The sequence below is a fragment of the Chanos chanos genome, chromosome 10, assembly GCF_902362185.1.
Source record: "Chanos chanos chromosome 10, fChaCha1.1, whole genome shotgun sequence".
In the NCBI taxonomy this organism is placed as follows: Eukaryota; Metazoa; Chordata; class Actinopteri; order Gonorynchiformes; family Chanidae; genus Chanos; species Chanos chanos.
Genome location: NC_044504.1, coordinates 16,353,153 through 16,369,278, shown reverse-complemented (window position 1 = coordinate 16,369,278; position 16,126 = coordinate 16,353,153). Strand labels below are relative to the sequence as shown.

General features: G+C 39.4%; 1 protein-coding gene across 1 annotated transcript; it reads left to right on the top strand.

Moving 5' to 3' along the window:
• Window positions 1–611: 611 nt before the first annotated feature.
• LOC115822755 (methylated-DNA--protein-cysteine methyltransferase) lies at window positions 612–12,292 on the top strand. The gene is made up of 5 exons (XM_030786674.1): window positions 612–630; window positions 2,445–2,575; window positions 8,952–9,103; window positions 10,610–10,749; window positions 11,032–12,292. The coding sequence occupies exons 1-5, from the start codon at window positions 625–627 to the stop codon at window positions 11,161–11,163; spliced, it is 561 nt and encodes a 186-aa protein (XP_030642534.1). The 5' UTR covers window positions 612–624; the 3' UTR covers window positions 11,164–12,292.
• Window positions 12,293–16,126: the final 3,834 nt, after the last annotated feature.

Sequence of the window (16,126 nt, the reverse complement as noted above, 5' to 3'; positions counted from 1 at the left end):
CATACCTCTTGATAAGTTCAGCGTGGCCGCAGCTGCTAAACTGAAACGCCCTCTCGGGTTCCTCTTGGCCCGCTCCCAGACAAATGCTGAGAGACCGGCTTCCGGCCAATTTTAATTTCACACAGAAAAATTAAACACTCCGCTTTGGGTCTGCTTACTGCAAGACACCAGTAGCACAAAAAGTATGGTAAGATGCATGTTTCATTATAAGTTGTATATTTTGTGTCAAAAGGAGAAAGGCACCATTACCTCGCTGGACCACTTTTTTTCATAGGAAAATTGTGGGTCCAGTAATTACATTGAACAGTTCGGAAGTGAACACGTGTTAGATGCAGCGATGATATTTCCAAAGTACACATATTTCAACAACTTTCAACAACTGCTTTAAACGGTTGCAATACAAGTTGATTATAATCGCACGAGTAACATATCATGCCACCTGGGCCACGTTCTTTTTTACTTTTTTCCATGGCACCGAACTCGGAGGTGGGTGGGTCTCTAAACGTATTGTCCAGTAATAACCTTAAGCGAAACCCGACGAACACGCTTTCCGTTCATTGATTGGACCGTTTTGTTCAGGATGCAAAAAGTGCCGCGATTGAAAACAGGAAGAAGACGGGCCACATGAGAGTAAGTGCGCAGAATAGGTAGTCGAAAACTGTCCAGCTGTCCAAGATGATAATATGACGGCCAAGACATGTACTACAAGTATAAGGGCTAAACTATGCGTCAGCTGATTCTTTTCCTCCAAATCACGATTAAGTTTTACTTTCGCCTCTTTTCGCTAGTAGCGATCCTCCTAAACATGTTGTCGAATCACAGTGCTTGAGAGACTACATTATCTGTGTCTCAAGGGGAAGGGAGTCCTTTGAATGTTTCGTTTAGAAAAAATATTTTCCCCGTAAGAATGTTCAATTATTCTGTAGTCGGATTCTAGTACAACGCTGATTGTGTAACACGCTAATTTCTCCCACTCTTAGTGAACCACCAGATCACAGCTAGGCTCGTTTCAGCCATCTCAGTGTTGGAATTACCCTTCATTACGTATTCTTTCTTTGGCTGCGCATTTGAGACCGAGAGAGGGAGAGTGTAAAGGAATTTGCTTGATATCAGAGTCCAGCCTTTTATTTCTCCTGCCTAGAGAGAGAGAGAGCAAGAAATGAAGGAAGAGAGGGGAGGTGATTGATAGAGAGCGCATGAGAACAAAGGTGTATGTATCACGCTTTTAGATCGCTCGTCTGCATATCTAATAAGTTAAATGTGAAGCCAAATAGACTTAAATATTAATATATCTGTTATGAGCGTCAGACATAAGGCTACGATTTTCTGGCTATGTAGACTACATTAAAAGGGCTGAAAGACGACAGCGTTGGCTATAATTGAAGAAACTGTCGAAGTAAAATTGCAGTTTATCGGGTAAGTAACCTGTTTTCTGAGGAGACGAGCCAAACAAAGAAAAGGAGAAAAAAAAAAGAAAAAAGATCATCATCATACCAAATGTTCTTTCACATCCTGGCAGTCAATAGTCTGTCCTTGTCAAGGCTGAAATAAAAAGGAAATACAGTCTGGATATTGCCCAAATCTATCTCCGTTGTCAGAGCAGCAGCACATTTCTGAGGTTGTTAAGAGCTGCAGAGCAGGCCTCCCTCTGGACCGACACCCTGAGGAACACCGTTACTGCCAGAAAAACATCCCCGACATCGGCCTGACATGACGGATGGAAAATAACACTCGGTTGTCCTGGGAATCACTCTGTAGAGAAAGAAGAGAAGCTGGCTGCATTGTTTTTCCCCCCACATATATATGACATAGTTCAAAAAGAGAGAGAGAGGAAAAAAAAACTACTGCAGGGTTTGAGTAACAAAAGGTGTTAGTTTTCTTTCAGTATTTTATTTTTAACTTTTTTTATTTGGCTTTTTACACGTAGAAGTGTGTATTGTCACACTGTGTTCTATCACAAGACCAATTTCATTAAGTTTTTTTATCAAAATCAGATAAATTTGCCAAATATTGTATAGAACATACAACATGAATACATGAATTATACTGTACTTGAACCTAACCATTAAAATCATGTGCTGTCAAAAGATCTAGAAAGACAGAAAAATCACATATGTGATTTTACAGCTGACATTTGCCTCTCAAGATGTAAAAACAGTGAAAAAGTTGGAGGAAGGTTTATTTTAGACAATATGTCATAAGTTTATAGGCAAATACTTCTACTAGAATATTTATGGTTATCCATTAAGTGGTCCATTGTCTCATGTCGGTATCCTAATTCTTTTACAATGAATACTACTCAGATGATACTGCTATTGCTATATTGCTATATTGCTCTATTTGACTTTGAAAGTAAGCCAGCCTCTAACAGAAATTACACGTGTAGTTTTGTTTCATCAGCAGTCCTGACTAAGTCTATGTTGTTTCCACCCTGTTGTTTGCAGATGGCTGGCACCAACTCTTGCCTCATGCAGACTGCCTTTCTCCACAGCCCTGTGGGTCAAATCGAGCTGTGCGGATGTGAGAAAGGGCTTCACAACATCCAGCTTAACCCACACTCAAAACCCTCTGACAGGTACAGTATTTAGAATGATTCTCCTTCTGAAAGTGGGATACAGGAACCTGAGCTTTGGCACAATATGAGTACAGTGTTTCTTTTCAGATGAAATAGAACCTTGATCAAATCTAAAAGCTCACCCATCAGACAGGTATAGTGGATGGAATAGGTGATGGATGTAGGATTGCTGGTGGTATTAAAAAAAAAAGAGAGATTTACAGACCTAAAGAGCTGACATTAGGGATAGACTGGGTCTTTCCTCATCAGTAGTGGGACATGTTTGTGGATCCCAGAAGAGAAGCCATAGAAAGCGGTGAGCAGGACCTGAAATGAGCTATATGGGTTAAGGGTGTGTTCTAGAGAGAGAGAGAGGGAGAGAGCCTTTGTGCCATTTATTTGGTAGTAATGAAATACAGAGGTGAAGTTTTGGGGGGTTTTTTTCCTTTGTTTTAAGGGCTGACATTTTTCTAAGGTGCGCTGCTTTCAGTGGACTGGTGGCATTTTTCCCTTTTCCTTTGGATCAAATTTTCAAAATCTTAGCAGAATTACAAAAACTAAGTATTGCATTTCTTATACTAGATCTAGTTTTTATATGTTTGCAAAAATACACCTAAAAGGAAATATTAATTAGGCATTAATCTAATATGGCAGTTTTGAATTTGAACTTGTGTTTAATTGGTGTCATTTCAGGAAGTTATTCCTGAAACCACCAAAGTAGGTAAATTGTCTCCCACTGTAATGTGTTTCTGACAGTACTTTTTATATCAAACTGCACAGGTAACTTATTCACTCTATTTTCTAAAAATAAATAAATGAAACACTATTGCCTTTAAGACACTGGTGATATAGAGAAATAATCCACACCTATCATTATGAGTGTAGTTTAATTTATAGGTATACCTTCAGTCAGATTGTATTAATGAGTGATTAACATCAGATATGAATATCTTCATTAAATTTGCAGAGTGTTGGTGTCCATGATATCTAAAATCATGATATCTTTTATCATACTGTTTTTGTTTGTATGACCTCATCACTTGCATAGTGTTTTTATACCTTATATATTCCACTGACGGTCAAATATTTCGTTTGTTTTTTTGGCTTTGACTTTTCCCTGCATGTTGTCCTGATATTGTATCCTTTATGACCTGGGATGCGCGATATACAGTTTATAAAGAAAGCATTAGTTATGTGTGTGATTGCTGACAGTGACAGGTGTTACAGTAGTGCTTATTTATACCATAAGAGAAATGTATAAAGGAGAAACTGAAAATTTGCCTTTCTTGTTCTTGTACTTTTTCCAGCGATATTTCCTGCAAGTTAGAGAGTGCTGTATATTACATTGGATGTGAAATCTACCAAAACAGCTTTGAAACACAGATTTTTTTTCCCGTCATATCAAGACCTGTCAGCTTGTTCAGTGGAAATGTCTAAGGCTATGTGTGTGTGTGTGGGTGTGCATGCTTGTGTGGGTGTGTATGTGTGTGTGGTAACTGATTCAAGCACCGTGTCACCTTAATAATCCTCTACACATCTGAGGGAGCCCTGCAGGCAGTTTCATATGAGCACATTCATTACCCCACAAACAACACTATGTAAACCATGCCCCCTGTTTATCATCACACAGTCCACTGAATGAAATGATACACATGTAAGGGATGTCTACACATAGAAACCGCCTTGCATGGTGAATGAGGTTCACACACACACCCATATATATGTATGTGTGTGTGTAGGGTATTTTTTTTATTTTTTTGATGATGATGAATCACAGTGGCTGTATTAAGGCCCCAAGCCATTTTGCCTATGTGTTATTTTTTTGTGATGTTTTGATCAATCTGTGTGTCTGCACATTCGAGACATGGGCACAGAGAACGGGGAAATTATTGAGCTTGTGAGGTCCCCCCAGTAGAAACAGTGTTCCACCGGAGGTCTTGTCATAGCTTATATTACGATGTGAACAGTCTTTATTGCTAGGTAGTGGAGGAGGCGTGTGCCCCAATCAATCATTTTCTGCGACACTCTGCAAATTTGGTATGTTCAGTAATCCATGTGTAGTGTTACCCACTCGTGTTCATTTTATTCAAATGACGTACCACTTCTTTTTTTTTTTTTTTCTTTTTTTTTTTTTTTTACCAAATACTTTAAATGTTATTAATTCTGTAAAATTTGGGACACTGACAGATTTTTTTTTTGTCAGAGCTCTGTGGAAAAATGTGATAAAATCCATCCGGCTTTTGCTGCTAAATAAAACCTCATTAACCTTCTAGAGATAAATAAATAAACAACCTCAGCTTATTTGCATATAGATATAAACAGAACATTTGCACGTCTGAATTCCTATCACACGAATATCATGTGATTGGAGGGGATTCCCTAAGTGGCTCAAACCAAAACTCTCATTATTTTTTCCGCCGCGGCCACAAATCTGTCGTATTGTCTGACATAAAACCCACTAAAGCCGTCTGTGATTTCACCTCGTTGCTCATTGTTTTTCGTTAATGATTTTCAGCTGTTTGTTGTGTCGTTGATAGCTGAGGAAATGTACCATATGCTCCGCTGAAACACAATGATTAGCAAGTGAAATTCGGGACAGCTGTCAGACTGAAAGTGTTTGGGCTGATAGCATTCTGCTAGCATAATTAGCCCAAGCTTTGGGTTAATTAACTTTCTACCTGGATGTGCATGATAATGGGGTACAACAGCAAAGCAAGAAGCTTCCACCATATCAGAGTAGTCTGCCTTTTCTTTCAGGTTTATACATTATTTGGTATTTCAAGAGCATACTTACATTTGGAGTGGCGATTAAGCTCAGGGAATATTGTCAAGTATTGTAGATTTTATTTTCACTTGCCAGATCATTCTGAAACAATAGGGTGGCATTATTCTCCAGAAATGTCATTTTCTGATGTAATTAAAGTCTGTGAAAGCAATCAGGACTGTTTGAAATGCTTTTGTCACACGTGGAGCCGTGTTGCTGAAGAGAAAGGAAGAGGGGGTAGAATAACTCCACAGCATGTCTCACATTAGCGGAGGGTGCAATGGCTCTAATGAAAAACAGCAGTAATTAATCTCATGAACTCTTGACAATACTTTTGAGAAATGTGTGGAAACAATCCTGAATGGTGCCCTTATTAATATCTCATGCATATTGCCACCTACTGTCACGGAACTTTATGGAATATACTTAATTCAAAATGACATATTTCTCTGTGGGTCCACTTTAGCCGTCAGCACGCGCTTTTTAGTATTTATATTTCATGTTTTTGTGTATTGCCATTTAAACAGTGGATGCTTGAGCATTTTCTTATTCTGGCTTGATATGTTGGTTCAAATGTACACATTTTTGTGCTTAGTAAGAAGGCCCCCATCTCTCAGATGTCTGCTGGTGTTTGAGGAAGGTGTAGCCCGAGTTCAGGGCAAGTTATGACATTAGCATGGCAAATTGGGTCCTGTATGGAGACGTTGGCTGTATCATTGTAGTGAAGGCAGGTGTATTTGTAGTGAGATGAGGTCAGTGGTACGAGGTGTAAGATGATATTCATGTGATTGTGAGCTCAGCTGTGTGTGAATGGCTGCCTCATTTAGAGAGTGTCCCTGCAGGCTTGGACCCATCTGTCTACCGTTATTACTGAGAGACCCCCGTGGGACCACCCCACCACGCTCACACGGCACTCTCCGCTCACCGAGTAAAGGCACCATCTACACACAACCCCGCACTTCTCGCTCTCACACGCCCAGCGTGATGTAAATCACACACATTTTGCATGCCACACATCTCTTACACACATACGCACAGTCCATCAGGCTGCAGTTAGTCTCTTGAGTTTCTCCTACTTATCATCCGTTAGCACTATGCTCGGATTTGCGCATGGATTTAGGAGATGGCAAAAAGGAGGGGCGTAGGGGCTGGATTTGGGGAAAAGGAGTACGAGTGGTGCTTAAGTGGTTTTCAATAAAACACCACACACTCCAGGGGCCTGTCGCTAATTTAAGAGCATGAGGCAAAGCTAAAACCCAAGAGCACTTAAGCTTTGTTGGCTCAGGCAGGTGGAAATTAGCCTGGTGCTAGTAGTAATCAGAGAAACTCAGCACTAAACCGTTAGCTCAATGCTAATCAACGAGGTATCGTGTGAAAGTGTATGGAAACATGTTGCTAACATGTCAGCTGTGTGCTAATCAAACAGCCCAAAGCTAAATCATGTAACTGAGACTGTCCTTAGGCCTGAATAACTTTCCCAAATGTGTACAGGCATTGGTAAAGCCTTCACCATCTAGAATAACTGCCTTACACACGCACAAACACACACACGCACACACAGTGCTGCGCTAAGTGGGGCAAGTCACTTACTCCCATATCATAGCCTTTAACCTGTCAGATTGTCAGCATTAGCTCCCAAGCACTGACATTTCATGTTAGTTCTCTCTTTTCAGTCCGCCAGTTTCTCTCTTTCTCTTTCTCTTTCTCTCTCTCTCTCTCTCTCTCTCTCTCTCTCTCTCTCTCTCTCTCTCTCTCTCTCCCTCTCACTCACTCACACTCTTCATTCTGAAATATAGGATGTCTCTTTGAGGAAATGAGAAATAAAGGCAAGTTTGACTCACTGTGTTTGACCCTTGACCCTCATCTTTGCCCATGGCCAGTGAAGGAGAACTTGGACAGGTTGTGTCACATTGTGACAGCCAGTTAGATCAGGTTGAGTGAGATTAAACGTAGGGACTGAGAGCTGTGTGCCTGGGCTGTTTTAATTGGCGGGGACAGAGGTACCACTGGTTCTGGACCAGTTTGATCTCATGTCTTCTAAAGGATAAGGTCAGCTTTAGGGTTTTGATAGCTGATGAAGTTTTGAGTGTTTTAAGATGATTATTATGAGTTTTTGTGCAATACAGAAAGGGAAAAGAAAAAAAAAACATTCCAAAAGCAGAAGGGGAGAAGCAATCAATATAGTCTTAAGTCAAAATTTGTGTTATAAGTCAGCACACATGAGAAGTGTATGATGGAAAGTACTTGTGATTCTTATTGCACTTGACATTTTTAGAGAGCCGATTCTTTGTCTTTGTCAGGATTTGTAATCTGCATCATAACTCTAATCCTGCTTTTTGTCTTTGTCAAACTCCAGCAGAATTAAACAGAGCTGTTTCCTGTACACGCTTTAATGAATATTGTTTTAGTGGCACAGCAGAGTCAGCTTTCAGCTCTTTCTTGTTTTTTTGAATGAAATAAGCACTTAACCAACCCAGCAGTGATTTCCAGAGTTAAATGAATTTAGATTGCACACTAGCCCCCAACATGTCAAATGAAAAAGGCCTAATGCCTTTGAGGCCACAAAGAAATGATTTATCACCAAGTCATGACAGGTAATTGGAAATTGATTGTCAGAGAACTGTCAGCGATATTAGAAACCCTTTCAAACCAACCTCCACTGTCAAGGGAAATGTTTTGTCTTATGAGAATCGAAGCTCAATATTCTCATAAAACTGAGCTCAAGTGAATGTAACTGTACAATTACTCCTTTGTAAGACCCATACTGAAAGATATCACTAAAAGTTAAAGCTAAGTGTTTCCAAGTGTTTATGCCATTAAGGAGTCTTTCCACTCCAGTTATTCCATACAGACCCTTTGTCCTATGTGTATGAATGGAATAAGATAAAATAAAATATGATCAAATATGATATAGTAAGAGCTGCGCTTGCTCGCTCTCTCTCTCTCTCTCTCTCTCTCTCTCTCTCTCTCTCACTATGTCCGTTTTTCTCTCTTTTCTCCATCTTGTTCGCTATCTTTCATATCGCAGTTTTAGATACTCTTTTGAAGCATGTCTGTGTGTGTGACACGTGTGTGTGTGCGTGCGCGCGCATGTGCTCGTATGAGTGTGTGTGTTTTCTTTTTTGTGTCTGTGGACCCGACACACAGGACCTGCCTCCACGCTTTGGGATTTTGTGCTGAGAAGTCACTGTCACTGTGCTTTACTTGGTCTCTGTGGTTAGAGTGTTTTAGTTTATTGATGTCTAGCAAGCAAGAGTGACATTCTTGTCTGACTGTCTTGTCACACGCAACCACTGAGCTGTTACCTGGTGTCTAGGTGTGTGTGTGTGTGTGTGTGTTTATGAGGGGGAGAAAGAGTGTGTGTCAAGACTGCAGGAGGGCTAAATCCCTGAGTACTGTCAGATACCCGTGTTGCATTGATGATACTGAACCTCCTCGGAAGTAGAACCCCTATTCCTCCAACTGTATAAAATTTCAAAGACATTAAATGAATTGACGGTAACAGTTTTATCAGTCACTTATTAATATGAAGCATTCCCTTTTTGAGATTAAAAAAAAACTGTTCTGTAAAACTGTTCAATATAATCAAAAATACTAAAGACCATTCTTATGCAATTTATGTTCAATTGACAGTGCTTCTCAACCCTGTGTGCTGAGTGATGGTCAAGTGGAGCTGAACTCAGAGTTGCAACGTTGTGTTAAATGGCTCCAGTCGTACTTCAGTGAGGCACAATCTGTGGCGACGCTCCCTCTCCCAACCTTTCATCACCCAATCCTACACGGAGGTGTGTGTCTGTATGCATATGTATGCTGAAGAGAGAGAAGAAGACAATACTGAATAGTCCTTCTTAAATGCCATTTGATTTTGGTTGACAATGGCTCAATTTTGGCACAATTTTTTTGTAAATCATTCAGTCGTAATACTCTCCTGACAGGATGTTTAATAAAATATGAATATATTGTAGTGGTAAAGAGTCAGCGAAGCAGTTGATAAGAAAAAAGTGTCATTTTTCAGAAATTGAAAAGTTACTAAGAGCAAGTTGCCCCATCAACTGAGAACCCCACCCCCCACCCTCCTTTCAGTGAGCCATGTCAGTGACTGAAGGGCTCAAGAGGTTTACAAGCTCCAACTGTTCAGCCAGGACAACTCAACAATACATCAACACCAATTACCAAGCTAACTTTCACCACTTCCATCATCTCTCTCTTTTTTTCTCTCTCTCTCTCATTCACTCACCATCTCACTCTCTTTTTCCATCCTCTTTCTGCTGGTGTTTGTTTTCCTACCCCCAGGCTGTGCAGATAGCATCTAATTAGAACTCTTTAGGGTTTTCATTAAATTTCAGATTAGATTGGAATTCTGCATTAGAACCTGATCTGAATGGACGATTGTTCTTGGGCACCTCTCCTCTTTTCTCACAACCATTCAAAGAAGCTTTATTTCCATGTCGCAGACAACTGGGAATATATATGTAAATATTTCATAATGAGAATGTATCACATATGAAATGAATGAGGACATTTCCTAATAGCTTGACAATGGGAGCTGTTTAGGGTTATTGTTGACTTGACTGCCATGGCATCTTCACTAGACTCAAAGCTCATGCTATTACATACACAACCGACTGGTAAGAAGGCCAATTGGTTGACAATAATTGTGGTCTCCACAGTCACAGCAAAAGTTCTTCACAAATATGAAAACCTGAAGAGGTAATGATTTCACTTTGAATAGAACACAATTAAAAGAGCAAATTGCCCTGATTAACCTCACTCATACTGTTGGCTTAATGAGTGAGTTTGTTGAGAGGGAAGGGAAAAAAATCCTTTTGTCTGGACTCTCAAGAGTCCACATGAATTAAAGAGCAAAATGTTAATTCTGTATTGCCCTTCTTAAACCTAACCCACATTCTACTGTTTTATAAATGATGGTTTCTAATTAGCCTGGTCCATGTAAAATCTTGTGACTTTGACTCTTAAAATACCACTGTCCTTATTAAATCACCTTCGTTTCTCAATCCCAGTGGGCGTGCTACATCCTTACCATGCTGTTTCTCGTTTGAATTTAAGCGGCTGCGTTGCATAACCAGAATATGACCAGTTCAAGACATTTTATTAACTTGTTTTTTGAAGTTGTTGTTTGATATTGCTTTGTTATTTTTACCTTTTATTTTGACAGCTCTATGGACTTCCCAAGAAAAAAAAAACAAGGTATTAAAGAATCAACTTTGTCTTTTCAGCCACTCTTGTGCATTGACAGTCCCTCTCTCGCTTTCATTCCCTCTCTTTCTTAGATTCATTCACAGCCCGTGTGCTGTGGACCCTGTTTCGGCAGGTGAGCGTTGGGGAAACGGTCTCATACAAACGTCTTGCTGAAATGGCAGGAAACCCAAGGGCCATAAGAGCAGTGGGTGGAGCTATGAGGAGAAACCCGGTAAGTTATAGATCCGTTTACATCTTTTGGTCTGTGTGAAGTGGTAATGTTCTGATAGAAATTAGACTTTGACTCTTACACTGGGAGTCTTGATCAGCAGATTTTAGAGTTCATACACAGCAATAATTTGACACATTTGACTTCTTAGAAGGTGCTAGTTATACACACTGAACCCGCCCCCCCCCCCCACACACACACACTCTCTCTCTCTCTCTCTCTCTCTCTCTCTCTCTCTCTCTCTCTCGCTCTCTCTCTCTCCCTCTCTCTGTCTCCCTCTCTCAGATCCCCCTGCTGATCCCGTGTCATCGTGTGTTGCCCAGCAGTGGGCAGACTGGCCTGTATATGGGCGGGAAAGGAAACCATATTAAAGAGTGGCTCCTGACTCACGAGAGTGTTCAGAAGGGGAGAGAGTGACGCAGACTCAAACTGCTCTAAAGCTTTAATGTTGGGTACATGGCTGCTCAAATCTTCAGTTTTTTCTCTACTTCATTTTGATTCGCTAACAACTCTCAAGCTCAGAAATGATCAAAAATTGATTCCGTTAAGAAATGCCTAAGGTTTGTGCCCTTTGTCTCGTACTAAGTAGCAGTTTAATGTCTGTGTTCCAACAAATTCAAATTCTTTACTGTTAAGACTTTAAGACTTTTTTTGTAATTTAAGCAAAGTTTCAAGCAAAGTATTTTTGCTATTCGTGACCTGTTTTTTGCACAGATCATTGTTTTACAAAGTGTTTTAGTTGGAGTGGAGACTACAGTATGCTTCAGGGGAGAGAAAATCACATTGTTTTGAATTATAATTTTTTTATTGACACTTAAGATTTAAATTAGTTGCTGATTCATGTTTTCACTTAAAATAAACCCAAATAATTCCCCTTAAATAAAGGTTTATGGAAGAGGCAACACTCATATTAAGCAGAGATTTCTTGATCACACATATGAGGAGCTGAAATGTTTTTTTTGTGCTTTGGAATTAGCTTGTTAGCATTGACAATGATATATTTGTTTAATTAAAATTCTGAGCACCATCAGGGTTGATTAAGAGATGTTGTTTCTGATTTAAAAATGTTGCTCGTGCAGATTTGTCTTGTCTTTGATTTCAGGCAGAAGATTTGACATTCTGGAACATTCTCAGATATTCTGAATCTGTAATGTGAATTGACTTTCATTAGTATTGACTGACAATGAGAATGCTTATTATTGGTGAGAATACTGATTAATAATAGGGGGCGTTTATCAGTAGTATGAATATTGGACAGTTATGGAAGTTGTGATATTGATTTATACTTTCTGCCCAATAGAGGGCAGTACTGAATGAGAAAGAGTCTGTTAATCTTCTGTAAACATCTAAACAGCAAAGTCATGGTCATAACAAAAGCACACAGCCTCCAGTGTCAATATGTCATATTATAATGGATAGTAATGACTAGCTATCGCATTTGAAGGACACGGACTGAACTAGCCGATTTGTTATATTTTCAATATGACATTTAACTATAAATAGTTTATATTCTACATTATACTCTTATTTTTCTGAAGACATTCATCCCATAAAAATATTTTTTCTTTCCTGTTGAAAATAGTTTTCTGTGATTTCTGCTGGCGGTAGATTTAAAAAACTGTATGATAACATAAAGATTTACTCTGAAGTTAAATTCGTGCACTGATCTGACTTTTTTTGTGTGTGAAACTGACTCTCTTAAATACTGTACATTGTTATTTTTGTGTAAAGCTAATGATCAACCTCACATTTGTCTCCTGAGGGAGAGAGAGAGAGAGAGAGTTAAAATCAGAGATGAGGAGCCTAAAGCAATAAATCATACTGACACAGCCCCTGCACACACACACACGCACGCGCACACTCACACACACACGCACGCGCACACTCACACACACACACACACACATACACATATACACTTGCACACGTACACACTGCCACACAAACTTCAAGTAATGGGAAGCCTATGAGAAGTGTGTGTGTGTATCTCCACTTCCATCTTTGCCTACAGTTGGTCATATGCTTATGTTCTGCAAACACACATGTACAAAGACATAGATAGAGGGAATCTGATCTATACCAAGCACAACAAAGTGCAAAATTGTTATATGTTAGAATGAAATAACAAAAACTTTGAGGAAAATGAAATTTTATTGTGCTGATATTGAGTAAGAGGTGAATTATGTTGCTAATATAGTAAGAAACAAGTACACTTATTCTTCTATACTTGGAGCCCTCACACAACCCTATAAACACAGACATATACACATACAGCTTCATTTTCACAAATCAACCTCCTCGCTCCCCTACACACACACACACACACACACACACTCCCATTTGTCCCACCCTGCCTCCACAGGCAACATAATGTGGGATTTTTAAAAGCGATGTTTACTCTGACACAAGTGCTTTTCTTAATTACCAAAGCAACTATTCCACAGAGCAGATGAACTTCTTACCGCCTGACGTCTTTTCTGTGGAAATGGCCATGAGTTGTGTGTTTTTAATACACTTCCTGTGGTAAAGGTCACCGTGTCTCTGTAGACTCGGTGCTTCAGTTGTCTGCTGAAGAAAATGTTTGTCCTCTGATTGTAAATTCTAAGGAAAAGAAAGAGAGGGGGAGGGAGAGAGAGAGAGAGAGAGAGACGGAGACTCTAACCCGCTAACCTCTGCGGGATTTTTTTTTTTCTTTTACCTGAATAAAACATATCTTTGAGACTTGCTATGAATAATACATTTCAGATATGATATGTTGCTACCTCATAGCAGAGCAAAACAGCATGCTATACTTTTCAAAGTTACAGCCAGTAGTTGACATGAATTATATCTGACCCTATTCAGACATGAAGAATGAATATTTCCACTCATTTGATCAATGTATGAACAGAATGTAGTTGTTATGTAAATGTGAATATGCTTAATTATGTATTGATTTGATTATTCTTTCCTTAGACAGGACTAAATTGGAGTTTCATTAAAATGCTTTAGTGAGCAGTTTAATGTATCCTTACTCTTTAAAGAAAAAGATTTAGGTTTTTATTACCTAAATGTGTTTTTTTTTTTACCTACATTGTCATGAGGTTACAAAAAGTAACCAACGTTGGTGGCCTCACACACGCTCACAAACACAGGGACACACTCACACACATAGTATTAATCCATCGATATTAACTAAAAAATGGCCAAACTCACAATAACCAAGCAACATGAGTGGGGGTGAACAGCCATATCACCACATTTAGTAAAAAAAAAAGCAAGTATTGAACAGTATGCTTAAAACAGGACAACCAGTAGACATGTTAGTTAAGCCACTGTGGAACCCCTCAGTAAGATAAAACTGTACTAAATGGAATTTATGATGACAGAAGCTGGGTCATGTTATGGGGAGTGTGGTTTTACTGGTAAGTATTTATTGTACTTTTGTATTATCTTGTGCTTATTCATAAATAATTACACATGCCGTAAAAGGCAATCACAGTGTCACAGCTCGCATGAATCAATTATTATGAAATAAGGCAACGTATTGTAACCAAATCAAGGTAACCATGATCAAGCCACTCAAACCAAACAGGAAAAAAAATCTTAGCAATCCCATGTTGTTCTGGAGCTGTGCTTTGTACTATATGACTAAATGTGTCACATGGATACAAGGAAACGAGCATCAACAACACAACTCAGGGATGACCGATAAGAATGGGGGGGGGTTGAGTCATTCAGATGGAGGCACTAATAAAGAAAGCTGGTATCATGTGTCTCTCGATAAAGCCCAAACAAAAGGCCTTTTCTGAGCGGATGTCCTGTTTGAGGTGAATGCATGTTCCCGTGCCTTTTCTGCCCCTCTACCTGATTCCCACAGTACTGGACCATAGAGCCAGCTCCACCGGGCCCCTCTCTGACCTGCCTTTTGTCCAGCCTCGCTTTTGTACTCCACTCTCTATCTCTCTTTCTAACACTCTCTCTCTTTTACTCTTTCTCTCTCTTCCTCTCTCTCTCTCTCTCTCTCTCATCACTAAGAGTGTCAGTAAAATCTGAGACTATGTACCCAGATTGAGAATTTCTGTAATTAACTGAAGATGGAGGGGGGGGGGGGGGGGGGGGGGGGGGGTAGACAACTTCAATTTGTTCTAGGATTGTTAATTATGAAGACAAAGAAAATCTGATTTGTTTATGTCTAAAAGAACCATTTGTTTATTAGTTTGTTTTTACTTTGTCCACTTTTTGAACAGGAGAAAGCTTTTAAGTGTTTGGGGATTAGCTTTACCTTGCATCGCTCTCCTAATAAAGATCCCTGCTTCGCTGAAAGCTCTAATTGTCTTAACAAGAATGGTAGCAGATGGCTGTAACTGGCCCTGCCCTTCTTTGATTGCGTGACCTCCTGACCCTTGCCTTTATTAGAACACACAGTGACCACATGGTGTGATTGTGTGTCGAGCCTGGCTTAAGGAGTATTATCGACACAGAATGTATAAATATTTAATGCACAGATTTAAAATGTGGCACAGGACTGCTATTAGAGCTTGCCTATAAACTGACTCTTTCTTAAATTGAGCTGCCTGTCAGAAGCATTACAAATAACCACAGAAATCAGGATGAATGTGTGTATGTATGTGAGTGTATGAATGTGTGTGTATATATACATACATACATACATACATACATACACCCACACACATACACGTGTATGTGTGTGTATATATATATATATATATATATATATATATATATAGTCCATCTGCTTGGAATTTTCACCAGTGAAATTCAAATTTGCTGAAGGAATTCTTAATACGAGATAAAACAATGAAATACCCATTCATAGAATTCTACAGATTGGCTACAGATTGTCCAACTCTGTTGATGTTGACATTTGTATAGTTAAATTTAACTTCCTGTTATATGTGAATAGCAGTAGCAGCGATATTCTGGCACAGTTGCTGTGTCACACTGTGAAGTTCTCAAATCACTGATCTGTCACAACATAAGAGTTATCAACTGTGGTGAGACGCATAAATGGAGAGCTAAATGACGACCTGCACAGGTGCTGAGCGATAAAGAAGTCTTTACCCTTTTGGTAAAACCTTTGTTTTCTTTTCAGACACTTCACTGTTGTTTGATGATATCTAATCTCTGGCATAGACAGAGGCTAATATACTCCCAGTCAGTGACCGTTGATAATTCTTTCTCTTCTCTAATTGTGCATTAGGAGCAGGTATTGTCTTTGATGGGAAATTGACGTTTTTGACCCAGTATCCACAGACACGCAGGAAGTGTGATAAGAGAGTGAGGTTATTTTTAAAGGAGAAGAGCTGTTCTTCTACAAAAGCCTGTCTACTCTCACAGTTTGACCCACTTGATGAGTATAGATTTCACTTAGCTTCTT